The 21,719-nt window shown below is 51.5% G+C and overlaps 2 protein-coding genes across 5 annotated transcripts in view; one reads left to right on the top strand and one right to left on the bottom strand.

Moving 5' to 3' along the window:
• Nucleotides 1–9,876, top strand: part of SHMT1 (serine hydroxymethyltransferase 1) — a 16,362-nt gene extending 6,486 nt beyond the window's left edge. For all 4 annotated transcript variants that reach the window (XM_065560214.1, XM_005288999.4, XM_042853078.2 and 1 more), the window contains exons 5-12: nt 39–199; nt 1,647–1,728; nt 2,388–2,600; nt 3,682–3,798; nt 4,984–5,106; nt 5,671–5,787; nt 7,858–7,968; nt 8,548–9,876. In XM_065560214.1, coding sequence (XP_065416286.1) covers nt 39–199; nt 1,647–1,728; nt 2,388–2,600; nt 3,682–3,798; nt 4,984–5,106; nt 5,671–5,787; nt 7,858–7,968; nt 8,548–8,720 — 1,097 coding nt within the window. In that variant the 3' untranslated portion in view covers nt 8,721–9,876. The remainder of the gene's footprint in view (nt 1–38; nt 200–1,646; nt 1,729–2,387; nt 2,601–3,681; nt 3,799–4,983; nt 5,107–5,670; nt 5,788–7,857; nt 7,969–8,547) is intronic.
• Nucleotides 9,709–21,719, bottom strand: SMCR8 (SMCR8-C9orf72 complex subunit). The gene is made up of 2 exons (XM_005289002.5): nt 18,668–21,719; nt 9,709–15,323 (listed from the first exon to the last, which is right to left on the bottom strand). The coding sequence occupies exons 1-2, from the start codon at nt 20,995–20,997 to the stop codon at nt 14,870–14,872; spliced, it is 2,784 nt and encodes a 927-aa protein (XP_005289059.2). The 5' UTR covers nt 20,998–21,719; the 3' UTR covers nt 9,709–14,869.

The raw sequence follows: 21,719 nt of genomic DNA, 5'->3' as shown, positions 1-21,719 counted from the left end.
AAAGGCTCAGTGTGCTTAGGGGCTGCCTTTCGTTGTAGGCTCCCCCGCTAACTTTGCGGTATACACGGCCCTGGTGGAGCCCCATGGCAGGATCATGGGTCTGGACTTGCCTGACGGGGGGCACCTGACCCACGGCTTCATGACGGACAAGAAGAAAATCTCGGCTACCTCGATCTTCTTTGAATCCATGCCCTACAAGGTAAGGGGACTCCACCCGGCTTTGGAAATCCCGGCTGATTGGGAGGAGATCAGTGGAGGCCAGCAATTGTCACTCCTCTTCCATGCAAGCTACTTGTGCTGGCTTCATGCCCTGCCTGGGGAGCTGGGATTTCTTGGTGTGTTAGCAGAGAGGAGGGTGTGCTAAGATGGTGGATACCGAAGGGTTAAATAGTTTTCCTGAGGCAAATGGTGGTGCTGGAGGCTGATGGGCCACAGTACAAATACACCGGGCCTGATCCAAGCCCCACTGAAGGCATGGGGGGCGGGGAGGGTGTCTTTCTATTGGCTGCAATAGACGTTGGCTCAGGGCCTTAACCCTCCAGTTGTCTCTCCAGAGCCCTGCTGGCCCACCCAGTGTGTGGCGGCTCTGCTGAGCCCTGAACGGGGCTCCGGGCTCAAGTGGGAGGCTTGCAGCGGTCCACCTCTGGTGCCATTGTCCCAAAGGGGGAATGGAACAAAGGCTGGGCCAGCCTCTGAGGGGTGGGTTAAGTCAGCGTTTGCACCGGGAACCCAGCTGGCATGGGTGAAAACTTCTGCTGCAGTTGCCCAAACTTCTACCAGTAGCTTCCTCTGTGAGTTGGAGCCGCACCAGTAACGACGGCAGGGTTATTTCAGCAGAGATGGAGCCCCCGATGAAACAGTGCTCACCTGGGTGGAAGTACGAGTTAGCCAGGATCGTGCTACGCTCACCTTTATATTCCAATCACAAGGGACGTGTGAGCTGAGCATCCGCCCGGGACTCAAGAGAGCTGCTTTCTGTTGCCAGCTCTGCCAGTGATTCAAGTGGATGACCCTGGGTTAGGGAAACTGAGGCACCGAAGTGGCTATCTATCAAATGGGAACAGTGATATTTACATCTTTCACACGTTGGTTCCCAGACAGTGTTAACGTTTTTGACCCGCTCTATAAAGGCTCCATCTTATTAAACATGGCAAATTCTCTCGCTAGCGTGGTATTTGGGCTGCCATATTGAGCCTGAATGCCTATTTGGTTACTGTTCAGTGTGACCCTAGGCTATTAATCACTGACCTTGGGTTCTGGGTTCTCAGAGAACAGATGGGCGGCGGGGGGGGGGGGGGGGGGCAGTTGCTCCCTCCTGCATTTGGTAACAACTTGCAGTGTGACATCAACAGCTGACTCGACCTGTGGCCCTTTAATGGAGGATGCCAGGGAGATCAGAGCAGGGCTGTGCAGAAGGTTCTCTCTGACAACCCCAGGAGTAGAGAATAGCCACTGTCTGCTCTGCAGACCCGTCACGGAGCTGCCGTCGTTAACCCTTTAACTCGGCGAGGGCTTCCTGGGACAGCTGGGGCGGACAGTGTTAGCTGATGAGCGCTGCCGCAGAGCGAGATGTAGCCGTCTCTCCTCTCAGGCTAGAGGTGCATGGTGCTTACCCTGCGTGTCTCTTCGTGCTGCTCCCTTACCAGGTCAATCCCACCACTGGCTATATCGACTACGACCGGCTGGAGGAGAACGCCCGCTTATTCCACCCAAAGTTGATCATAGCAGGTAAGTGGGTGGGGAAGGAAAAGCAGCTGTCGGAGGCTCTGGGCAGCAGGTAGATTCCTTTCCTCCGGGCTATTGAAAGATCCCAGCCACAGGGCTGAGTCGCTGGCTAGGCACTCGGGAGCAGCGTGGCGAATTTCAGCAAGCACGCAGCATCCTGACTTACGTTCTGAGCCGCCTCTGTGCGGACACTGCGGCGACTTGGGGAGGGGGACTAGGAGTCAGGATTCTGGTGTTCTGCCACCACCAATGCATTGCATGGCCAGCACCAAGTCACTCCCCCCTCTTCAGGCTCCTCAGGGATGCACTGGTTTGGATCTGAGCCCAAGCACCGTGGGGGGGGGGGGGGCAGTTTAGCAGCTGCTATTTCGGTGGCCTGGACCAGGTGTCTGCCTCTCCCTGCTGGGCAGTGGGACTTTTCCTGCCACTTGTCTCACCCTGGCCTCCTATGGCCAAATCCTGGGCCCTTCCCATGGTCTGGCTCCTGGACTTTGAAATATTTCCTCCATGTGGTCTTGTGCTGGGAGAGCTGCCTGACTAATTACCCAGGGTTTGGGCGGGTCGTACAGCCCGTGCCGCCGCGGCTACACCGCTAACTCACTCAGGGGTGTCAATCACACAGCATAGACCCGCCCTGAGGCTGGTGTTTTCTCCTGGCCCAGGCGTCAGCTGTTACTCGCGTAACCTGGACTACGCCCGCATGCGGAAGATCGCGGATGAGAACGGGGCTTACCTCCTGGCCGACATGGCCCACATCAGCGGCTTGGTGGCAGCCGGCGTGGTGCCGTCGCCGTTTGAACACTGTGACGTTGTGTCGACCACGACGCACAAGACGCTGAGAGGCTGCCGGGCCGGCATGATCTTCTATCGGAAAGGTTTGGGCCACGGAGCGAGCAGAGGATGAAAGGCCCCGGGCGGGCCATTTGGGGACCTTAGAGCTAGTGCGAAATCGGAGCCAAGGCTGGTTCCTCCTCTCTCTGGCTGGCGGGAGCCATGGAAGCCAAGATTGCAGCTTTCAGAGAAGGGGGGAAAGGGCTTGTCTTTCCCAGGGCAGTATTAGATCCCCAAATGAATGGGACAGCCTGGGTGAGCAACTTGGTTGGCAGATGCCCAAGGATGAACTAGGTGTTCCAGGGAGTGGTGTGGGCGATTCAGTAGGGGACACGCTTCCCATGAAGCCTGCCTGGAACCAATCCCTCAGCGTGAGCGGCCCTCGTGTTCGATAAGATTTAACTAAGTCCCAGGCTGCATGTGGTCAGTGATGCTCCCAGGGTGGAGCTGGACAGGTTTATCATGACCCTCTCGCAAAGCTTCTCAGTCTGGCTTCCTCGGCTCTGCCCAGCCGGGCTTCCCTCTCTGCTCTCTCTTCCCTCCACCCTGAGCCAGGCTTTGCCAATGAATCCGGTTTGCCATTCCCTTGTGAGCTCCTCCATGCTGCCCCCTGCCCGGCCCAGCTCAATTCCCTGTACAGGCCTGGGTCGGGGCAGCAGGGATTGAACCGGGGGCTGTGCATTTTAAGGCCTGAGCCTCTACTGCCGAAGTTAAAAGATCTACCTTCATCCGGCAGGGCTGTCGCAGGTTCATCAGCCTCAGGCTGTGGCCCCGTCACCCCTTACAGGGGTCAGAGCACCACAGAGTGGGTTACACAGTCACCCTTTCCTCATTCAAACCCCTCCGCAGCTCTCTCCTAAGCCCGCCACCCTCCTCTCCCCTCCTGCCTAGCACCCAGCTGGTGCCCGCTTGTGCTTTGAGTTTGCAAGTTCCACAGGCCGTAGTGGGCTCTGCACAGCTCCAAGCACACGGCTGGGGCTCAGCGCTGTGACATCCTGACTCCAGCGCCCCCGGGGTTAAAACGAGACTGATCTAAACCCACCCGGGTATAGAACACGGGAGAAGTTGTATGAAGAATGTGTGAGCTGTGCCCCTTAGACAGTGACCATCCCCTTTCCCTCCTAGGAGCTCGCAGCATGGATCCCAAGACTGGCAAGGAAATTCCATACAACCTGGAAAGCCTCATCAACCAGGCTGTCTTCCCAGGGCTTCAGGGAGGGCCTCACAACCATGCCATTGCAGGTAAGGGGCCCTGTAGGGCTGCTCAGGGGCTGAACTTTAACGCTGGGCCGGGGGGTGTCTAGTTCCAGCCAAAGTTGCAGGGCTTGAAACAGGAGAAAATGCGCTTGTTGCTTAACGGTGCCCACTGCAGCTGATGGCCAAAGGGATATTTGGCTCCACACAGGAGTCCCTGCCAGGCCACATAAGCTGGGGAGGCAGGGCCCAGTGCAGGGTCCCACAGATGAGCCCCTCCCCCCCCCCCCGACCAACACCCAGACGAGTTTGCAGCCCCCCCACTGCCCAATATTCTGCTGGTCTCTAGTACGTCCTCTTACCTTGTACCATATGGGAGCTAAAACTCCAGTACTGAAGGTGACCAAGGCTGTGTATGGGGATGTGAAGGTCAGGGGCTAGCGACCCAGGGCTGATGGTACCTCCACAGGCAGGCCCCAGCATGAGAGTGGGGAGCCCTGCCTTCCTGTCATTCTGGGTCAGATTCCTCTCTGCCTCTTTCCCCAGATGTACAATGGCCCTACAGCTCAGAGGGCGGGAGGGCTAGTCAGTTTGCAGCGAGCTTTGAGATCCTCCGATAGCCGGCACTAAAGAACAGCAGAGCATCATCCTCTGGCTGGAACCCTTCTCCCCTGGCCGAGCCCTTCCTGTCGATCAGCAAGAAGAGCCTTTATTCTGTGGATTCCCACATTCCTCTCCCTATTGATAGAAATAGGCAGCAGGGGATTTTCCGCCAATGGGGAGAGTCCAGATCTACGTCTTGGTATTCAGTGCTGAGGTGGGGGAAAGATACCACGCAAAAGACACAATTGCACTCTACCCATCTGGCCACTGCGCTGCAGAAATCTGGAATCCCGCTGGAGAACTCTCCCCCTGCAGTGGGCCCGTGACACTGACCCATCAGACCATTGGGCATTAGCTAGTGACATTGTGGCAGCTGTATAAATGGAATTAAATTCCGCCATGGAGTTCACAAGTCCCTTGGGCCTCTCACTAGAACTCGTAAGACACAGCTAGTGTAGACGTGGACCCTGCAGCACTGACAGCTAATAGGTGCTTCGTGGAGCAAAGATCTGCAGCCGTGATTCTAGTTTCTCAGCTTTCCAGGCCAGGGTTTCGTTGTCACTGCAGGCACGGGGCAGCCTGGCGTCCCGCTGCCAGCCTGGAGACGCAACGCTTTTCCTTTCTGCCCAGGAATCGCTGTCACTTTGAAGCAAGCCATGACCCCGGAATTCAAAGCCTATCAATGGCAGGTTGTCGCAAACTGCAAGGCACTGTCTGCAACTATGATCACACTGGGCTACCATGTCGTCACCGGTAAGGACAACGACCAGGTAGCCACTGCATTTCCTGCTGAAAATGAGGCCGTTTCTATTGCCTGGGGTCTGATCCCAACCCTAGTGAAGGCCACAGACTCAGGCTGGGTTGCGACGGTTATAGAAAGTGCCGGAGCTCTGTTATAACACAGCCTTTTAGGATACACGTGCAGGGAGATCTTCCTCCAGCCACCCATCCGGGGAGAGTTTGAGCACAGGGCTTGGCGCACAGAAACGATACAGACATCTAATACGTTGTTGTGGCCCGAGCCATAGACACAGCAGCGAACCTCAAGCCAATAAGAAGGACACATTAGCTAGTAGGCCTGGTTCCTTTGGACATCGGATAGTTCCTGTTCTCCCAGCCCTGCCTTTGCCGGAGCACTTCCCTGCCCCATGGCAGGCGGCTCCACCACCCTGTGGCCCGACTTTTGCTCCCCGCAGCATTGTGGTTATAACTGCAATGGTCCGTGGGAGTAGGACAGCCCAAGTGCTTAACTTCCAATATCCCAGCCTCAGCGACGTCCAACGCACTAGAGTTCATGTCCTTGTATTCGTCTCCCAGGGGGCTCTGACAACCACTTGATCCTCGTGGACCTGCGCAACAGAGGGACGGATGGCGGGAGAGCCGAGCGGGTGCTGGAAGTCTGTTCCATTGCCTGTAACAAGAACACCTGTCCTGGTGAGGGGCTCCTCTCTCAACTGACTACTCAGCGGAGGTTGCAGTTTCACACCGGTTGCAGCCTGATACAGGGCAGCACCTGGAGAGCTGGGGTTGCTCGGGATCCTTGGGGAAACGGGGCCACTTTGCTAGGTGCCAAAATATGGATTTAGGAGCCTTCTCTTTAGGGCTGCAGATCTGAGGTCTTGGCTGACAATTGAGTGTTGCAGGCTTGGCAAGCTGTGCTAGGCCCCCTAGTGGCCACACTTAGAACTGTTTCAATCAGTGAGGGGAAGAGACTTCATTGAAGTAAGGTCAAGCCAGACAAACCTGCTCTCACTTGAGAAGCCTTCCCTTGGGGGCTGGGACAGATCTCTGCTCCAGGTGAGAGGAGGAAGGTCTGAGGCAGGCAAGGAGGTTTCCTACAGCGTAAGGATTGAAAAGGGGCAGGTGGCTCTGTACTCGGTGTGTTCTGCCAGACGCTGGAGAGCCACCAAGGACAGCACCTGGGAATGTTCCTTCAGCACGAATAGGTCTTCCTTTCCCAGTGTTAACCCTTCACCTCCCTGTGCCCTTGGGGTTCTCGCTTGTGAGCTTGTTCTCTGGTAAGCACTTCAGGTAGATTTACTCTGAAGTGTTGTGGGTGAGGCTAAGATTTAGTCAGGGGTATTTTTAGTAAAAGTCACGGACAGGTCACTGGCCATAAACAAAAATTCACAGCCAGTGACTTACTATAAATACCCATGGTGACTAAACCTCTGCTCCGGGGGCCCTGCTGTTCTGGGGCCCCCCTGCTCTAGCGGTGGGGGCTGACTGCCCCTGGTGGCCCATTGATCCAAGGCCCCCGGGGAACTGCTCTCCTGACAGCCCTCGGGACATACTCAGGCCTTCCCTGCGGCCAGCCGCACCGGCCGCCCGAGCAATGGCTGGGCACAGGACATCCAAGCGGCTGGCCCCAGGGTAGGTCCTGGGGTCAGCTGCACCGGCCGCTGCAGCTGTGGAGGTCGTGGAATCCACAACTTCCGCAACCTCTGTGACAGAATCGCAGCCTTAATTTCTGGAGGAGCCAGCTCCACGCTGATGCGTTTGGTCTGTGACCCAAGCAGCCCCTGTGCCACAGTTCCAAGCCCAGGGCCAGGTCAGGGAGCTGAATTCAACTCCTCTTCTCTGCCTCATGAGCTTGGAAACACCCGCCTCCCCCAAGCTCCACACCCAGCAGGGATAATTCAGGCTTCACTCTAAGTTCTCTGGTGCATGTGCCTGGGGGGGGGGGGGGGAGAGCCGTTAAAGCAGCACATGCCTAGCTCCTCTGCAGACACTCCCACGTTAGAGTACTTGTTTGCCTACTGCCCTCACCCCCAATTACCCCTCTGCCCTCCACTGCACTGCGCTACACTCCACCCCAGAAGTGGCTGCATTTCCATGCTGGAGCTGCCTGTATAAAAGGGACTACATAACCATGTAGCATTTAAATAGGTGCTCCTGCTCTCTCCACGTCTGATCAGTGCATCAAACCAGTGGGCTTGGGGGAAGCCTGTAGATAGAGGAGCCTTGCAGGCTGGAAGCAGAGGCAGGCTTTTCTCTCCCATGCCGACAGCGAATCCTAGAATGAGACTCGCCTCATGGCCTTGCTGGCTGGAGACGTTTCCCATGGGGGGCAATGAGAGGATGGAGCGTGGCGGCTGCTCTTTCTTTCCTTCTAAGCTCTGGTTCATGCTGGGGCTGAAAGGGAATTGGCACTGGCTGATCAGGACCTGGCTTGCTGTTCCCACCAGCCCAACGACAGTTAAATGTACCTCTTCACTGTTGCTTCCAGGCGATCAGAGGGGTCACGGCCAAGTCTTGGGGCTGTAAACCTAGAGGCCAGTGGCTTTCCTGTTTCGCCATGCAGCCTCCTTATGAGAGCTGGGCAGAGAGGGGCATGTGGACAACCCCAAACCAAGCTAGAGAGAGCTCTAAGATGAAGGATCCCACCCTCCTGCCGCTCCCCCCGAAATAACTCCAGCCAAGACCACTGGTCACGGGACTACGCTTGCTCCTTCCAGTGGCGCTTGTGGGAGCGTGGTTCTCCTGACAGGTCTTTTGACACAGGTGACAAGAGTGCCTTGCGCCCAAGCGGCCTGAGGCTTGGGACACCAGCGTTGACCTCCAGGGGATTCCGGGAAGAGGACTTCCAAAAAGTAGCTCATTTTATCCACAAAGGTAAGGCTGAGGCAGCCGTGGCTGGCTGAGAACGGGGGAGCTGTGGCTCCAGCAGGTTAGAGAGCAAAGGTTTCTGCTGTAGAGACCTAAGCCAGCTCCTCCTACACTGGGAGTTGGACCACGGCCTGGGTGAACACTCGATTTCAGTCTGGCTCTGCTGTACCGAAGGATCCGGGCCGGTCCCGGTGCTGTGTCCACTCCTGATCTAACTTGCCCCTTTTCCAACTCGAAGGCGCTTTCTGAATGGTTGGTGCCAGAGACTCCCCTTCGGGCCTGTAGTATCCTGGCACGAACGGTGGCTGCTGTGACGCACTCAGGCCTGCTCTCTCTGTGCCGCCCCGTGGTGGAAACAACCACACTTCCGCTGAGAGCAGCAGATCCCCTGCAGGCTAGGCCCAGTGTCCTCCTGACTACTGCTTTATGGGAGCAGGAGACAGCCTGCACTATGCATTCAGACCCAATCTCCCCTCCAGTGGCGGGGGCTGGAGAGCTAACGGGTTTGCGTTACACGGGCGATGGGGAGGGAACGTCTGTCAGTCTGAGCCACCCTCTGGCAGCATTAACCGATCGCCCACACAGGGATAGAGCTGACGCTGAGGATTCAGAACGACATGAGCCCCAAAGCGACGCTGAAGGAATTCAAGGAGAGGCTGGTGAGCGATGAGAAGTACCAGGCGGCTCTCAAATCTCTCAAAGAGGAGGTGGAGACCTTTGCTGCTGCCTTCCCGCTCCCTGGCCTGCCTGTCCTTTAAAACAAGGCAGCCGCTGCACCCAGTCCAGAGCTACCAGAGAGCTCTGGGGAAGCAAACCGGGAGTGCGGTGCATCCACATCCACTAGGAAAGCCTTTGTTGCCATCTGCCGAGCAAAGAGAACTGAGAGAAACGTGTCTTCCCTCCCCCTCCCCCCCCACACTTCTGTTAACCTCCTCTCTTCTCCTATGCGTGATTTGTTCCCACAAGGCAGATGGCTTTTTAAAAGTTAATTTTTTGTACCTGTCTCTCCCCCTAGGCTACCCCTGCAGGGCGCTGCCCCAGGCTTGTGGGCACGACCAAGGGGCTGGTAAGCCTCCGTTTAGGAAACGGTTCCTTTTCTAGTAACTGTGAACGGTGCAGCACTTAATTCTTTTTAAAGGATTGAAAATTGGCACCTGATTTTTAATACATCAACTGCACTTTTAATGAGGACAAACAGGGTAGCTCTCAAGTCCAATTACTCACAGATCTGCAAAGATGCCGATGCGCCTCCCACACACACTGGAGTTAAGGGGGGCTGCAGATGCTCAACTTATAGCTAGCATATTTCCAAACTACTGATTCATGGAATGCGTGAACAGGCTTTGCTCTGAGCCAGGGATCTATGCCATATTTTAAAGAGATTCTCAGCAACATAAGCTGTTCTATTCAGATTTCCCATGGGAGCCACTTAACATACGGTCACATTTTGTATTTAAAGATTGCAGTAGGAAAGCATCAGACTTTACTACCTTCAAACATGTCTTGCTAGTTTCAGAATAGCTAACTCACTATCCCACTCTCCATGGAAGAGTAACTCTGACAACCAGGTTTCCATTGTAATCGTGATTGGCAAACATACTAGTCCAGATGCAATTTTGCAAGCCTGAGCTACTGAAAGAAACAAATTTCTGGTGCTTTTCTAACTCCAAAGCACACACCACAGACTTCCCCTCTTAATCCATGTTCCGAATGAGGTCAGTATTTCAAGCCAACACGTCCAGACAGTTTTTCAGACATCTGAGCCCAAAGCGTAGTTAGGACCATTTTTTAATAAGCACAGTCAAATTAGAATTTAACCACAATGTATGACAAGAATAAGCTTTAAAAAATACAACCAACTTCTTTTGTATTTCAAAAATATCTGAACCCAAATAAATAATTCTTTTAAAAGTACATGTCTCCGACGATTCATTTGGTGTTAACATCTGTTAAGTTCTTGTGCAGCAACACCTACATCACTACACATTACAACATGCGGCTTGGATTTCTTCCAGGTGACACTCGGTCTAACTACTGATGCAGGTGCTCTGTACCCAGGTACAGACAAGGAACTCGACATGCAGTAATAAGATATCGTGCTTTAAAATAAGACGAGAATTCATCACAGCCTACTCATGGCCCTCAAAGGCAGTTCTTAGCTCAGCCCCATTCATCTCCTGACCTACCCTGTCCCGAGTAGTTGGGTGAGGCCAGATACCCTGTGCTTCTGCCTTCCAGTTAAAATGCATCTCTCAGCAACCAGCATGTAGTAGGTTTATGATTTCTCAAGCTACGGTAGCAGGTTCTAGGCTCTCACTTTAAAATGAGTTGGCGGTCCAGTCTCTCGTCTGTCACTGGCTGGCTAAGGCTACGTCTACCCTTAAAACACCACAGTGCCAAAGCTGTAGTGCTTCAGTGTAGACACGACTCCAATGGGAGGGGTTCTCCCATTGCGGTAGCTAATCTACCTCCCTGAGAGGCAGTAGCTAGGACGGAAGAATTCTTCCGTCGCCCAAGTAATTTTTCACACCCCTGAGACGAAGCTGTGCCGACGTAAGCCCTTACGTAGCACTGTTCACTTGGGGTCCAGTGGACAACAGGAGCTCTGTATTTCAGTCTCCTTTGCAGCTCACTGAATTTCCAGTTGTAACGCTTGTTCTAGCTTTTCACTGAGACTGTTGGCTTTTGTAACTGCTGTAACCCAACAGCAGCCCCATGTGTGTAGCAGCTCCCTGCTGTCCACTGGGGGCCCAAACCTCCCGGGCACTGAGTCCGAACGGGAGTTGGGCACTCAGTATCTTGCACCATCAAGCTTTCTGACCGCACTGATTCTGCAGCCTAATGAAAACCGAGAAGGGCATGCGATGCAGAGCCCTGTCAGTCCTACAGGCTTTCAAACCCCAGCCACATATCCAACCCCTTCAAAAGTGATGGATTTCGATTGCTATAGCACAGGCAGTTCTTACCTAGGATAGTTGAAAGGCAAAACAGCTTTTGAGCTGCTTAGAAATGATCACTCCTGGCTTAAGGGAAATCTGAGCACTATTCTGTGAGAAACAGAGCTGGTGGAGGATTAACATCACCGCCCTCCGTATGGCTGACCATCCTAATTGTTGTATCTGAAAGCATGAGGCTAGGTGAATTAAGAGTGCACGCCAACAATACAGCTTCAAACACAGGAAGCGAGAGGGCAGTAATTGCAACCTGCTATCCTGGCTAGTCAGCAGAAGGCCACGGGAGACCTTTGCTCTGATGAATTCTCATGTGGGGCTGACAAACCACGTCTCCCTGACACAGACAACACAAAAATCAGAAGTGGGAACCACAGCCAGCCATGCAACGTGTCGTAGGGTGCATGCTGGTGGCATGTACAGAAGCACAATATGACTCTGGGTCTGCAGGCCTTCAGGGGGAGGGACTTCACTTAGTAATGCACAGCAGCAACTCCTAACCCAGCAGGGTCTGGTCCCACTTCTGGTATAAAAGGTGTGGCTGAATCGCAACATGCCCCGGTGTTTTACCTTGGCCTTTGTAGTGACAATGCCAGTATAAACCAGTTATTGATGTGCATGTCAGTATCAGCAGTGGGGACCATTAGTATTAAGTTCCTAATTAATGAATGGTTCCTGATAGCTGAAGGTGTTGAGGCAACATGGTTAAGGACCAGGTAAAGTCTTAAAGTGCCTAAGCATGGACTCTTACACTACAGTAAATCCACAAACTCTAAAAGCTTTCAGGCAAGAGACGCAACGTGTAAGAGTTGCATCAACTTTCCAACCACTGTCAGCCAGTTCAGGTTTCCGTAGGTTTCCCCCTCACTGGATGAAAGGAAAAGGGAATCACAAGCAACAAGGATCTACCAGTTCAGGTTTAAGACCCACTCCCGCTGTGCCTAGCTACTTTCAGTGGAACAGTCTCTGTGCTACAAAGGTAGCTAAGCCTCTGTTTCCTGAAGCAGGTTTACCTGCACTGCTCGCTCAACATTCAAGCAAATAAAAGTTGCACGTAGCATAGAGGTCCCTCTTAATCGGGAGCAAAAGGGACAGGTCAAATGGTCCAGGATCACCCCCAAAGGGGGGGGGGGGGGGAAGATTCTGAAATTAAGAATTGCATTGTGGGAGGTAGCTCAGGGGACTGAGACTGGTGGAAGCCCAACTGCTGCTAACCCCACCTTACAGAACAGTAGACACCATTGCAGCTTTGCACATAGAGAAAAATGAGAATCTTCATTTACCACCTTAGGAGTCTGATTACACAAAGTACAGATAAAGGCTGCTGTAACGAGAAAGTCCCGTAATACTGTATCCTGCAACCATCACCAGCCTGTCAGCTAGGGAGAGACAAAAGTCTCCACGGACTTCAATACGTCTTATCCTCCTCACTCCCAATTAGTGTCAGGTTATTTTTCAGTACAAAGGTGAGGATTTGAGACGAATATATTTCCACTCCGTCAGTTAATAGGCAGAGAGGTTATGACTGAATCGTATTACCTGTATTATTCACTTATGATCCCAGCTGTTCTTTTTCTACTTGGAATCTTGTCTAGGCTTAAGGTTATTAAGACAAACCCTTGATTTAACAAGCAGTGGCTTCAGTCACCTAGTACATTACAGTGTTTTTATAGAAGTATAAAAATAGCTTTCACTTAGCAGACCCAGTTCACATGCAACAGCTGCATACAGGCGGTCACATTTAGAATCTGAGAAAGAAAAAAGTTCTTTAAACATGCTCTTTAAATGTGAAAACAATTCTGCAGCGTGGTGCGCAGACACATGTAAAGCTGACAGGACACATGCACACACTGCTCAGCCCTTCAGCAAAAAGCTACTTTACGCTGGCTCCCGCCTGCATGCTAAAAATCACAAGCAACCTCCGACTTTAGTGAGCTTGCGGTAACTCACTATTTCCTGCTTCACCTGGTCTCACTATAGCAGTGATACTAACACTTAAGACGGTCTTCCCTCCCCATTGCTTCCCCCAGGTCTGCTTCAGTTCTGTCTCAAAGACGTTCCTTGGTGTGAGGAGGAGTCAGTGTTGCAGCACTATGGACGCTAGGAACAATATGGCTCTAAGGAGCCTCTCTCTGTTTGGGATGCACGTTACATAAGAGCGCAGCTATCGCATCAACGGAATCTAAAACACACGAACAAACCCGACACTCTGCATTGCAGCTTCCTCTGGTACATGAGAAATTTACATTCAATTTCAGCACTGTCTCACATAATCACATTAGACAGAGGTTTAAAAAATATATATATACACACACAGTTCAGCTACTCTAGTAAAACCCATGTTCCCCCCGAATCAGACAAGAACAGTGCTAAAAAGAAATAAAACCAAGGTGATGTTTTCCACCAAGACTTTTCTCTCACGTAAAAGAACTTTGGGGGCTGGCATTGGATGTACGGCAGTAATCTCTAGCCAAGGGGTGGCAATGGATGAGATGTAACCTCCTCGGAGATTCTCCTGGAAGGAAGAGATGCATGACAAAAGCAAAGCATGAATCCTTCGGCACTCACCATAAAGGCAATAGGAAGGTTCTGGCACAGTTTGCAATGTGGGAGGAGCTTTGAAAGTCCTCAATATCCAACGAATAGGCTCAGTGAAACGCAGTACTGCATGCAGCATCCAGAACTACCCAAGGGATGCTATGGGAGAGGTAGTAGAGAAGTCGCAAAGGCATGGCATTAAAAATAACTAACTTGGAGTGGTGAGACAGAGGCAAAAGCAGCGCTCGCTGCCGCCGAGCCTACGCTCATTTTCCTATCCAATGCAAATCTAGCCCCCGACACAAAACTACAAAGGATAAAACATTTCCTCCAAGTACATTCATTCCAGATCCCGCCTGAGCACCTGGCCCAAGAGGCTCCTTGTCCCCATCCCCCCCGCTGCGTGCAGCTTCAGCCGAGTTACACTATTCGTTCTCTACACTCCGAGAGAGCAACCAACAGGGACCCTTTTTGCTATTCAACTAGCATATTTCCTTCAAGGTTACACCACAGCAGTGCTGCGAAGTCCTAGCAAGCTTTAAAGACTTGGAGGTCTCCTTCCCCATCCCCAGGTCATCAAGAAAAGAGAACGCTGCAAATTAACAAGGCACGGTGCTCTACATTCACACTGAAGGGGGGCCTCCGTGCAGTCTAAGATACAGAAGGACTCCTTCCACCTTTTCCTCTTCCAGCAAAGCTGAGAAGTCAACAGAAAAATACACGCTTTGATCTCTAGCTCATAGGCTCAGCAACAATCAATTCCACGAACCATTAACCAGCACAGACAATGCAAAGGGGCACTGTGAACTATTTAATGTGGGCAGGTAATTTTTAACCTCCATCATGGTTGGAAGCTTTAATATATATATATCTCAGTATCACCCCTACACTTGGGCAAATGTATTTTGCTGTATATATAAAATAGTCAAAATCCACAGGGGTCATACTTCACTCCTGTCTATGCACTAGCAACGCTGATGTCGCCAGGAAAATGCAAAGTTTTAACTTGAATATACGAGTTAACATGCACTGAGGGGACTGGACGCTGCTCGTCAGATGTCACCCCATAAGGATAGCCGACTTCTCCCACCCTCCCTGCGCCATGAACATGAAAGGAATGGTGTTCTTAGTAAGTTTTTAAAAGTTGACAGTGTCCCTTTAACATTTAAAGCTGGAGTGGCCAATATTTTTAGATTTCATTTCTTTGCTGGGGTACAACACATCCAGTTCTCAGCTGCTGGGAGTCGCACAGAAATCAGGTTCCTTCAGACACTGTTTTCTACACAGCAGACTCTTGCTTGCAAATATGTTGACTGCTTTGCATTCTTCCCGATATATCAGATATTTGTAAATAGCCAAGTCAAGCACAGATGATCTTCATCAAAATCAGAGTCCACAGAAGGGCAGCCCAGGTGATACTAAATTTTGTACAAAAAGCTGGGAACGTAGTCAAATCTGAGCATAGGGTTAATACCGCTGACCGGTTCCTGAATGTACTGCAATTTCAACAGCTCTGCTAGGTACTGTACCACTTTGACATCTTCATTCACAAGTCCCAGATGAAGTTTCAGAAAGTTCATCCTGCGAGACACAATGGATTCCTCTGTTTCGGTTTCGTTGATGGGAAGGTGCAAGTGATGGCAGAAGGCGTACAGGAAGGCCTTAGAACACAGCTGAGTTAGAATATTTTGGACATGCATATAGTAGGTGCTTCCTCGTTTGATCTGAGTGCGGTGATCGGCAAGCCTGGGCACCAGGGTTCCTTTATAAAGGGGGCAGCGTAGAGTCTTACTGTCTGCATCCAGAATGCTGATGTACCGGCTGTATCGACCCAAGGAGTGCAGCATATTAACACCAGCAGGGGAAACCACTCTGCGAAAGAGAAGAGAGATACAGCATGCTAAGGAACACAAGGGAAGCTGTGAAACACTGACAGATGATACAAAGACACGACGCTTGTAGAAACTAGATTGAAAGATTTCATAAACTACAGTGTGATCATCTTTAAGAGGACACTTGTCACTTGGATTTGGTAGCAGAGATCGAATGTAGAAGAGCCTATAAAGGTGTCCACAGTGAACCTCGGCTTACACTGAAATACTCCTGAGGGAATTCTGCGCCAAAAAATTAAAAATTCTGCACCAAAAAATTAAAAATATGTACAATACTTTAAAATTCTGCACGTTATTTGTCAATAAATAAATGTGATCCCTGCATGGCATGGGGAGCAGAGGCCACTGGTGGCATTGAGGTGGGAGATTACCCTGAAGACCCCCCCCTCTCCTAGTACAGGGGCTCGGCAGTGCACCCGCACCTGAGCCTGACGCAGTGCGGGGGCTGGGCCTACCCCAGAAACATCTCGGGGCCCTGCCCTCTGTGCCAGGCACACCTGTGGTGGGTGGGCAGGCTCAGCCCAGCAGGATCCAAGTGTGGGGGATCCAGGTGCGGGGTGAGAGGTTTCTGTGTGGGGCAGTGTGGATGCGGGCGGCTCAGTGGGAGATCTGGATGCGCAGGGGCTCATTGGGGGGGTTCCAGGTGCAGAGGCAATGGGACTCTGCAGGGGATCCAGGTGAAGGTGGTTGGGGCTTGGTGGGGGGTGGGGTGGGGAGAGGGGGCTTGGCGAGGGCAGCGGTGTGGGGGGTCCAGGTGCTGGGGGGGCTCATTGGAGGGGTCCAGATGTGGGGTGGTAGGACTTGTCAGGGTGAGGGTTCGATGGACCTGCTTAACGGGGGAGCCGAGGGGAATACCGCTTCCCACCCACGATTCTTCTATTCCCTTTTCTTCTCCATTCCCCTCCCCTCCCTCCCACATTCGTCTGCCCCTGTCCTATTCCACCCGCCCCCCACTGCCTCTTTCCCCCACCCCCTCAACTCCCCCACAAAAAAACAGGAAGGCTCCCAGCACAGAAAAGGGTAGCGAAATTAGCACTAGGACCCGGGAGGCGGCTTTCAGCTGCAGAGTGAGCAGAGCAGAGATTCAGCCTCCTTCCTTCAGCTGGGCAGCTTTGCACTTGCAGAAGTGGGGGGGGGGGACAGTGGCATATAACCTTGTGTGCCCCCCCATGCCTTGCCTCTGTTTGGGGGGGCAACCCCCCCCCCCAAAACCCTGCACCTGTGGTCGTCCCCCCGCCCTGGCCGGCTTCCCTTCAGTTTTTGGCAGGGGAACACAGGAATTCTGCGGGGGTGGGAGGTGTTCTCCGGGCGCGCTGTCCCGCAGAATCCCCCCAGGAGTAACTTAAGCGAAACGCCTCAACTGCTTCAATGGACTGTCAGTTCTCAGCCAAGCACCAGTTCAACTACAGTGGTGAGCCAGTGTGCTAACTGCACAATCACCACCTGGAAGGGAATTACTGCTTCCTGCTGAGTGGGGGAGGTGGTGGATACGAAGTCAAGTCACTACTATCCAGAGGCGTGCAAGAACTAAGAAGAAATCGCTGGTGAATAGATGCAAATATTGCTACTGTTCTCTACTGGAAGTGAAGGAACAGCCTTTAGGGGTCCTCTTTCCAACAGCTGACCATGTCCCCCAGAATTATTTTTGCTGGATAGTTGCTTTGATGTTGGTGAAACTCTACGTGTAGAGAATCTTTTTGTAAACAATCCTTAGACAAGAGAGTTCCACTACAGAGTCTGGGCATTTCTCGCTGAGATGCAAAGTCAAAGGACATTCACAACATGCAGTCACCTAACAAGTGTTTGTGATTTAACCGAGATAATCATAACCCTAAAACAACTCTACCCAGTGCTCCCAATTCTGCGTGGTTATGGTCGCCTTGTCAGGAGAGGCGCACCCCACCCTCAAACCAGAGGGAAGAGTTGCTGATCTGTAATGGGGTGCTAGCCATCCCTCCAAACTCTACTCTCCACCCAGACACCAAAGCCAGAGCACAGTAGTAACTGGTAGCACAGTTAAAGAACTGTTATTTTGACTTACATGGATGTTTGTACCATTCAAGAACACAGCTTAATTCTATAAAGGTAGAAAATGCAACATGCAAAGGCACTGTTTTCATATAGTAGCAAACAAAGTAATACCGTATGTTTTAAGAACTGAATAATTAGATTTTAGAAATATCTTACAGCCCCAGGGAAACCCTCTTCCAGTTCTGCTTTTCCACCGAATATCTTCGCCTAAAGCAGAAGTTTCCCCATAAGCCAAACTGAAGTTTGATCCTTGCAGCACATGGAGCAATTTGGGCCTTTTGTGCCATTTTACAGTGCGGTTTCACTCTAAATGTGTTCCACTGTATTTAGACACATCACTGCAGGGCTCAGGACTTTTGCTTCTCTCCCCATCACCTGACTGGCGGGGTTGCTAATACGTGGATACAAGCAGGCCACTTTCCCTCTAACTCAAACAACTGCTGTTGGTCAGATGTTCTAGCCTTTCATTTAATCAAAAGCACATTTCTTAATAAAAACCTAATGGAAAACTAAAGGCCCCTGTGACAAGGAGGACGATTTAAAACAAACTTCAGCTAGAAAAAAAGCAGACTTCTACCCAAGAGGTTCCGACCCCTCTGGTGGGAGCACAAGAAGGAATTCAAAGAGACACCTTCAAGTATTATGGCCCTGCTCCAGCAAAGCCCTGGACCAATACACTTGCTTGCTTCACTTTGCTGGATGGGGCTCTTTGGTATTCTAGCTGTATGATTTCCCATTGACTTTAACAGGAATCTGATGGCTAACACCCAACAGAATGCATTGGAAGTTTAACACTTAAAAGGATTTCTGGGAAGGAAAGTACTGGAGGAAATACCACCCTTTACACCAGTGGTCCCCAAACTGCGGAGCACGCCACCGTAGGGGGGCACAGAGGAACATTCTGGGGGGGTATGGCAGGTTCAGGCTCCTGCAGGGGGCGGGGAGGTAGCGCCAACCAGCTCTACCCCCAGCAGAGGTCCCAGCTTCAGCTCTTGGCCCCCAACCGCGGCACTGCTCCCGGCCCCTGGGTGGGGTGTGACATAAAAAGTTTGGGGACCACTGTCTTATACAGACACACATGTACACCTAACAAGCAGAAATGTGTAGCAACAAGCCCCACCCAATGAAAATGACTATGGGGGTGGGGGTGCTTCCCGTTTCAATAGTATCAATTCCCCTTCAATACTTCCTTTTTTAACATAAGAAGTCTCAAAAAAGGAACTATTCGCTTGGACCTTTTAACATTAATAAGCCCATGAATCTACTATTTGAAGGAGATCTCTGTTAGTTTACCTCTGCAGTCCAATCAGCTTCCACTTCTGAAAATCCATGATATTCAAAGGGGAAGTGACCCAGTGTTTCACAGGCTTGGCATACACCCCACAACTAGGAACAAAGATGGAGAGAGCAGTCACAAGTTTCTTTACCATTGCTTCATCTTCCCCCAGCACTATTAGCGTCCTTCCACTGAGCAGAGAATATATTGCAGGATGAGCAAAGGGATATTGCCTAATGAACTTCAAGGCATTCTGGCCAGCCTTTTTTTTGTGCCTTTCATTAAAGTGACTGAGAGGATGAGCCGGAGAAGGAGTCTCAGAACACGTGGATGCTGCGCTGCTCACGTAGCTTGTGGAGTCTGAGTATTCATCCAGACTAATTCTGCTTAAGTAACGCGGATCAAGTTCATATGAAAGCAGTCCCCCTGAGACATCATCATGTGAAGAACAGTCTGTGAAGTTCACATGAAATCCCTGATCCACCTGTCTATATGGCTGTGGTGGAATACTGACCACACCATCATCATCACAATGTTTGTGTGTTAGGTCAGGTAGAGGCTCTAAAAAGTTTGGAGACTCTTTCCCAATACAACAGGCAGAATCAACTGGCAATAATTTCTCCTGTTCAGAATTGCCTTCCATCTCTTCAACGTTAGATGGATTTAAACTCGGGCTGACGTGAATACCTCGACCTTCATCATCTGCATAAGATTCTTCATTAATGGCACTTGGGTAGCTTGCTTTAAAATCTTCAGGGATCAAAGATTCCGAAGGACACAAGCTGAGGACTTCAATGCTGTCCTCACTGATGGTCCTTCTGCTAACTGCCTTGCTCCTGACCACCTGTGGACTTGGGTGGATAGGCAAACTTGCCTGGCTCTCAGATTTTGTCAGAACCGCAGTAGACTTTTCTGTTCCCAAAACCTCAATGCTTTCACCGCTACTAATACTCCCTTTAATGTCTGCATCAAGGTATTCCAAATTCTCCCGGTCAAAAGCAATAGGTTCAGTCACTTCTGGTTCTTGGGAATCTTCAATCTCCTGCTCCAACTTGATAGGTACAGACTCCACACTAGATTTGTAAGATTCCAAGCTGATTAACACTTTAGGAATTGGAGATTCTTCCAAACACTTGGTGTTGACAGTGTCCTGATTAGATCCCTGACAACCACTGTACTGTTTTTCAGCTGGTTTTTCATCTAAAACAGACTTATCTTCAAAAAGGAAGTTAGTTATACTTTGCTGCTTTAAAAGTGCTTTACAGATCTGATTGGTCAAAAGGTAGCACACATCGCCTCTAAATGTTTTCTCTATTTGATTTAACTGATCAAGAGTTTGGGTGAAAAAATAAACATCACAGAGTTCCTCCAAGGTTTTCAGCTTCTTGTCAAAACATTTGGCAGATTTTGCTTTGATGAGTTTAGGGGTGTAAGATGGCAACCGTGCATAAAGATGCGTTTCACTGGGCTCATCAGGGTTAGAGGTAGTAGAGTCTTGATCAAAGCTTGGGTTAGCTTGATCCAGTGCACACTCTGGCTCATACGGATGGAAATCAGAATCCTTCAGTTTTCTATAAGGATATGACCTGATTTGCTTTAGCAGGTCTTGATGCTCAATAATGGACTTTTCAACACTAGCCAGTTCATTAGCTTTCTCAATGGCCTGGGTTGTGTAAAATCCTTTGTCATTTGCTTTCTTCTGTATCTCTGTTTCATTGTGCAGCACTGTCCTGGTGTAATCAAGGTCTTTCAGTTTCTTTTCAAGTTCATTGGCAAAAGCTTTCCTGTTACCAGTCTTTAAGCACTCTGATGCTTTGGAGAACTCTGTAGAGAGCTCCTGAAACTGTTGCATGATTTTGTGCTCGTCAGTGGAAATGTACGCCATGCAGAAAGGCCTCACAAAGCCTCTAGCTTCAAGGTCATAAAGAGTTAGATGGTGCACATAAGCAAAAGCTCCTTCCTTGGAATCTCCCAACACCACTTTGGAATCCTCCACAAAGTTTAGCTTTGGGTAGGAGCACCCAGGAGGGTGCCCCACAAAGGAGGCTTGATAATCCACAGACATGATCCGGAGGGAAAAATAGTTCAGATCAAAAGTGCCAGAAACTTTGGCATCATCCGGGATGGTCAACAAAGGCTGCGGGCCCACTTGCTCTGAGAACTCAGAGATGAGAATGAAGTCCTTGGTGAACTTGGAGCCTGAAAGCTTGGACCAGGGGTTGGCACCGTGGTTAGCAAAGGGGAACAGTGGCACAGAGTACTCCTCGGGCAGGGATGGTTCATTGTATGCCTCCTCTTCAAACTCTTCCTCTCTGGTAAAAGCCACCACATCAGGGGCGCTGATCATATTTATAGGTGGAGTGAAAGGACATGGAAAAGGGAACCCTTCCCCCAACCCCAAAACTGAAAAGATCAACCAAAACCCATCAGGGGAAGAAACGCTTCTCACACGAAAGGAACTGCCTCCTTTCCCAACCCCTGTCCAGGGCTAAGGTCCTCCCACCTCTGGGTCTCTGGGGGGTGGGAGGGAGTCAGCCCTCCTCATCCAAGGTGCCTGGCAAGTTAGTTCCCCATATTCCTTAGTTCTCAGCCCCCGGGATTAGCGGTCTCAGCCCCAGCCACGCTCTCAGCACCCCTAGAGATCAGCTTCACGCCGTTTCCAGGTACCCCTAACTCCCGCAGTCCTTGGGGCTCAGTCTCAGCCTCTCCCCCACCCCAGGTTCACAGTCACGAGCCCAAAGGACCGGTCCCACCCCCGCTCCAGGATGCCGGGGGCGGCCCGCCCCCGCCAGCTCCTCGCTCACGCTGGTCGCCTCCCGCAAAGGGCCGGTTCTCTCCCCGACTCCGGACACGGGCAGGGGCCGGCTCTGCCCCCGCCAGCTCGGGCTGTCCTTGCAAGCACGGAGGATGGGCTGCTCCCCCGGCCCGGGGCCTCCGCCACGCCAGGCGCTAACGCCAGCCGAGCTCCCCCGGCCCCCTGTCCCCGGCCCGCTTCTCCCCGGCTGGCGCTCGAACCAGGAACCGTCACTTCCCTCACAGAGCCCGCGGCCCGGCAGCCATCTTCCGATC

Source organism: Chrysemys picta, chromosome 10, assembly GCF_011386835.1.
Source record: "Chrysemys picta bellii isolate R12L10 chromosome 10, ASM1138683v2, whole genome shotgun sequence".
NCBI lineage: Eukaryota > Metazoa > Chordata > Testudines > Emydidae > Chrysemys > Chrysemys picta.
The sequence above is the reverse complement of the archived record's forward strand: the minus strand, read 5'-3'. Positions and strand labels throughout refer to the sequence as shown.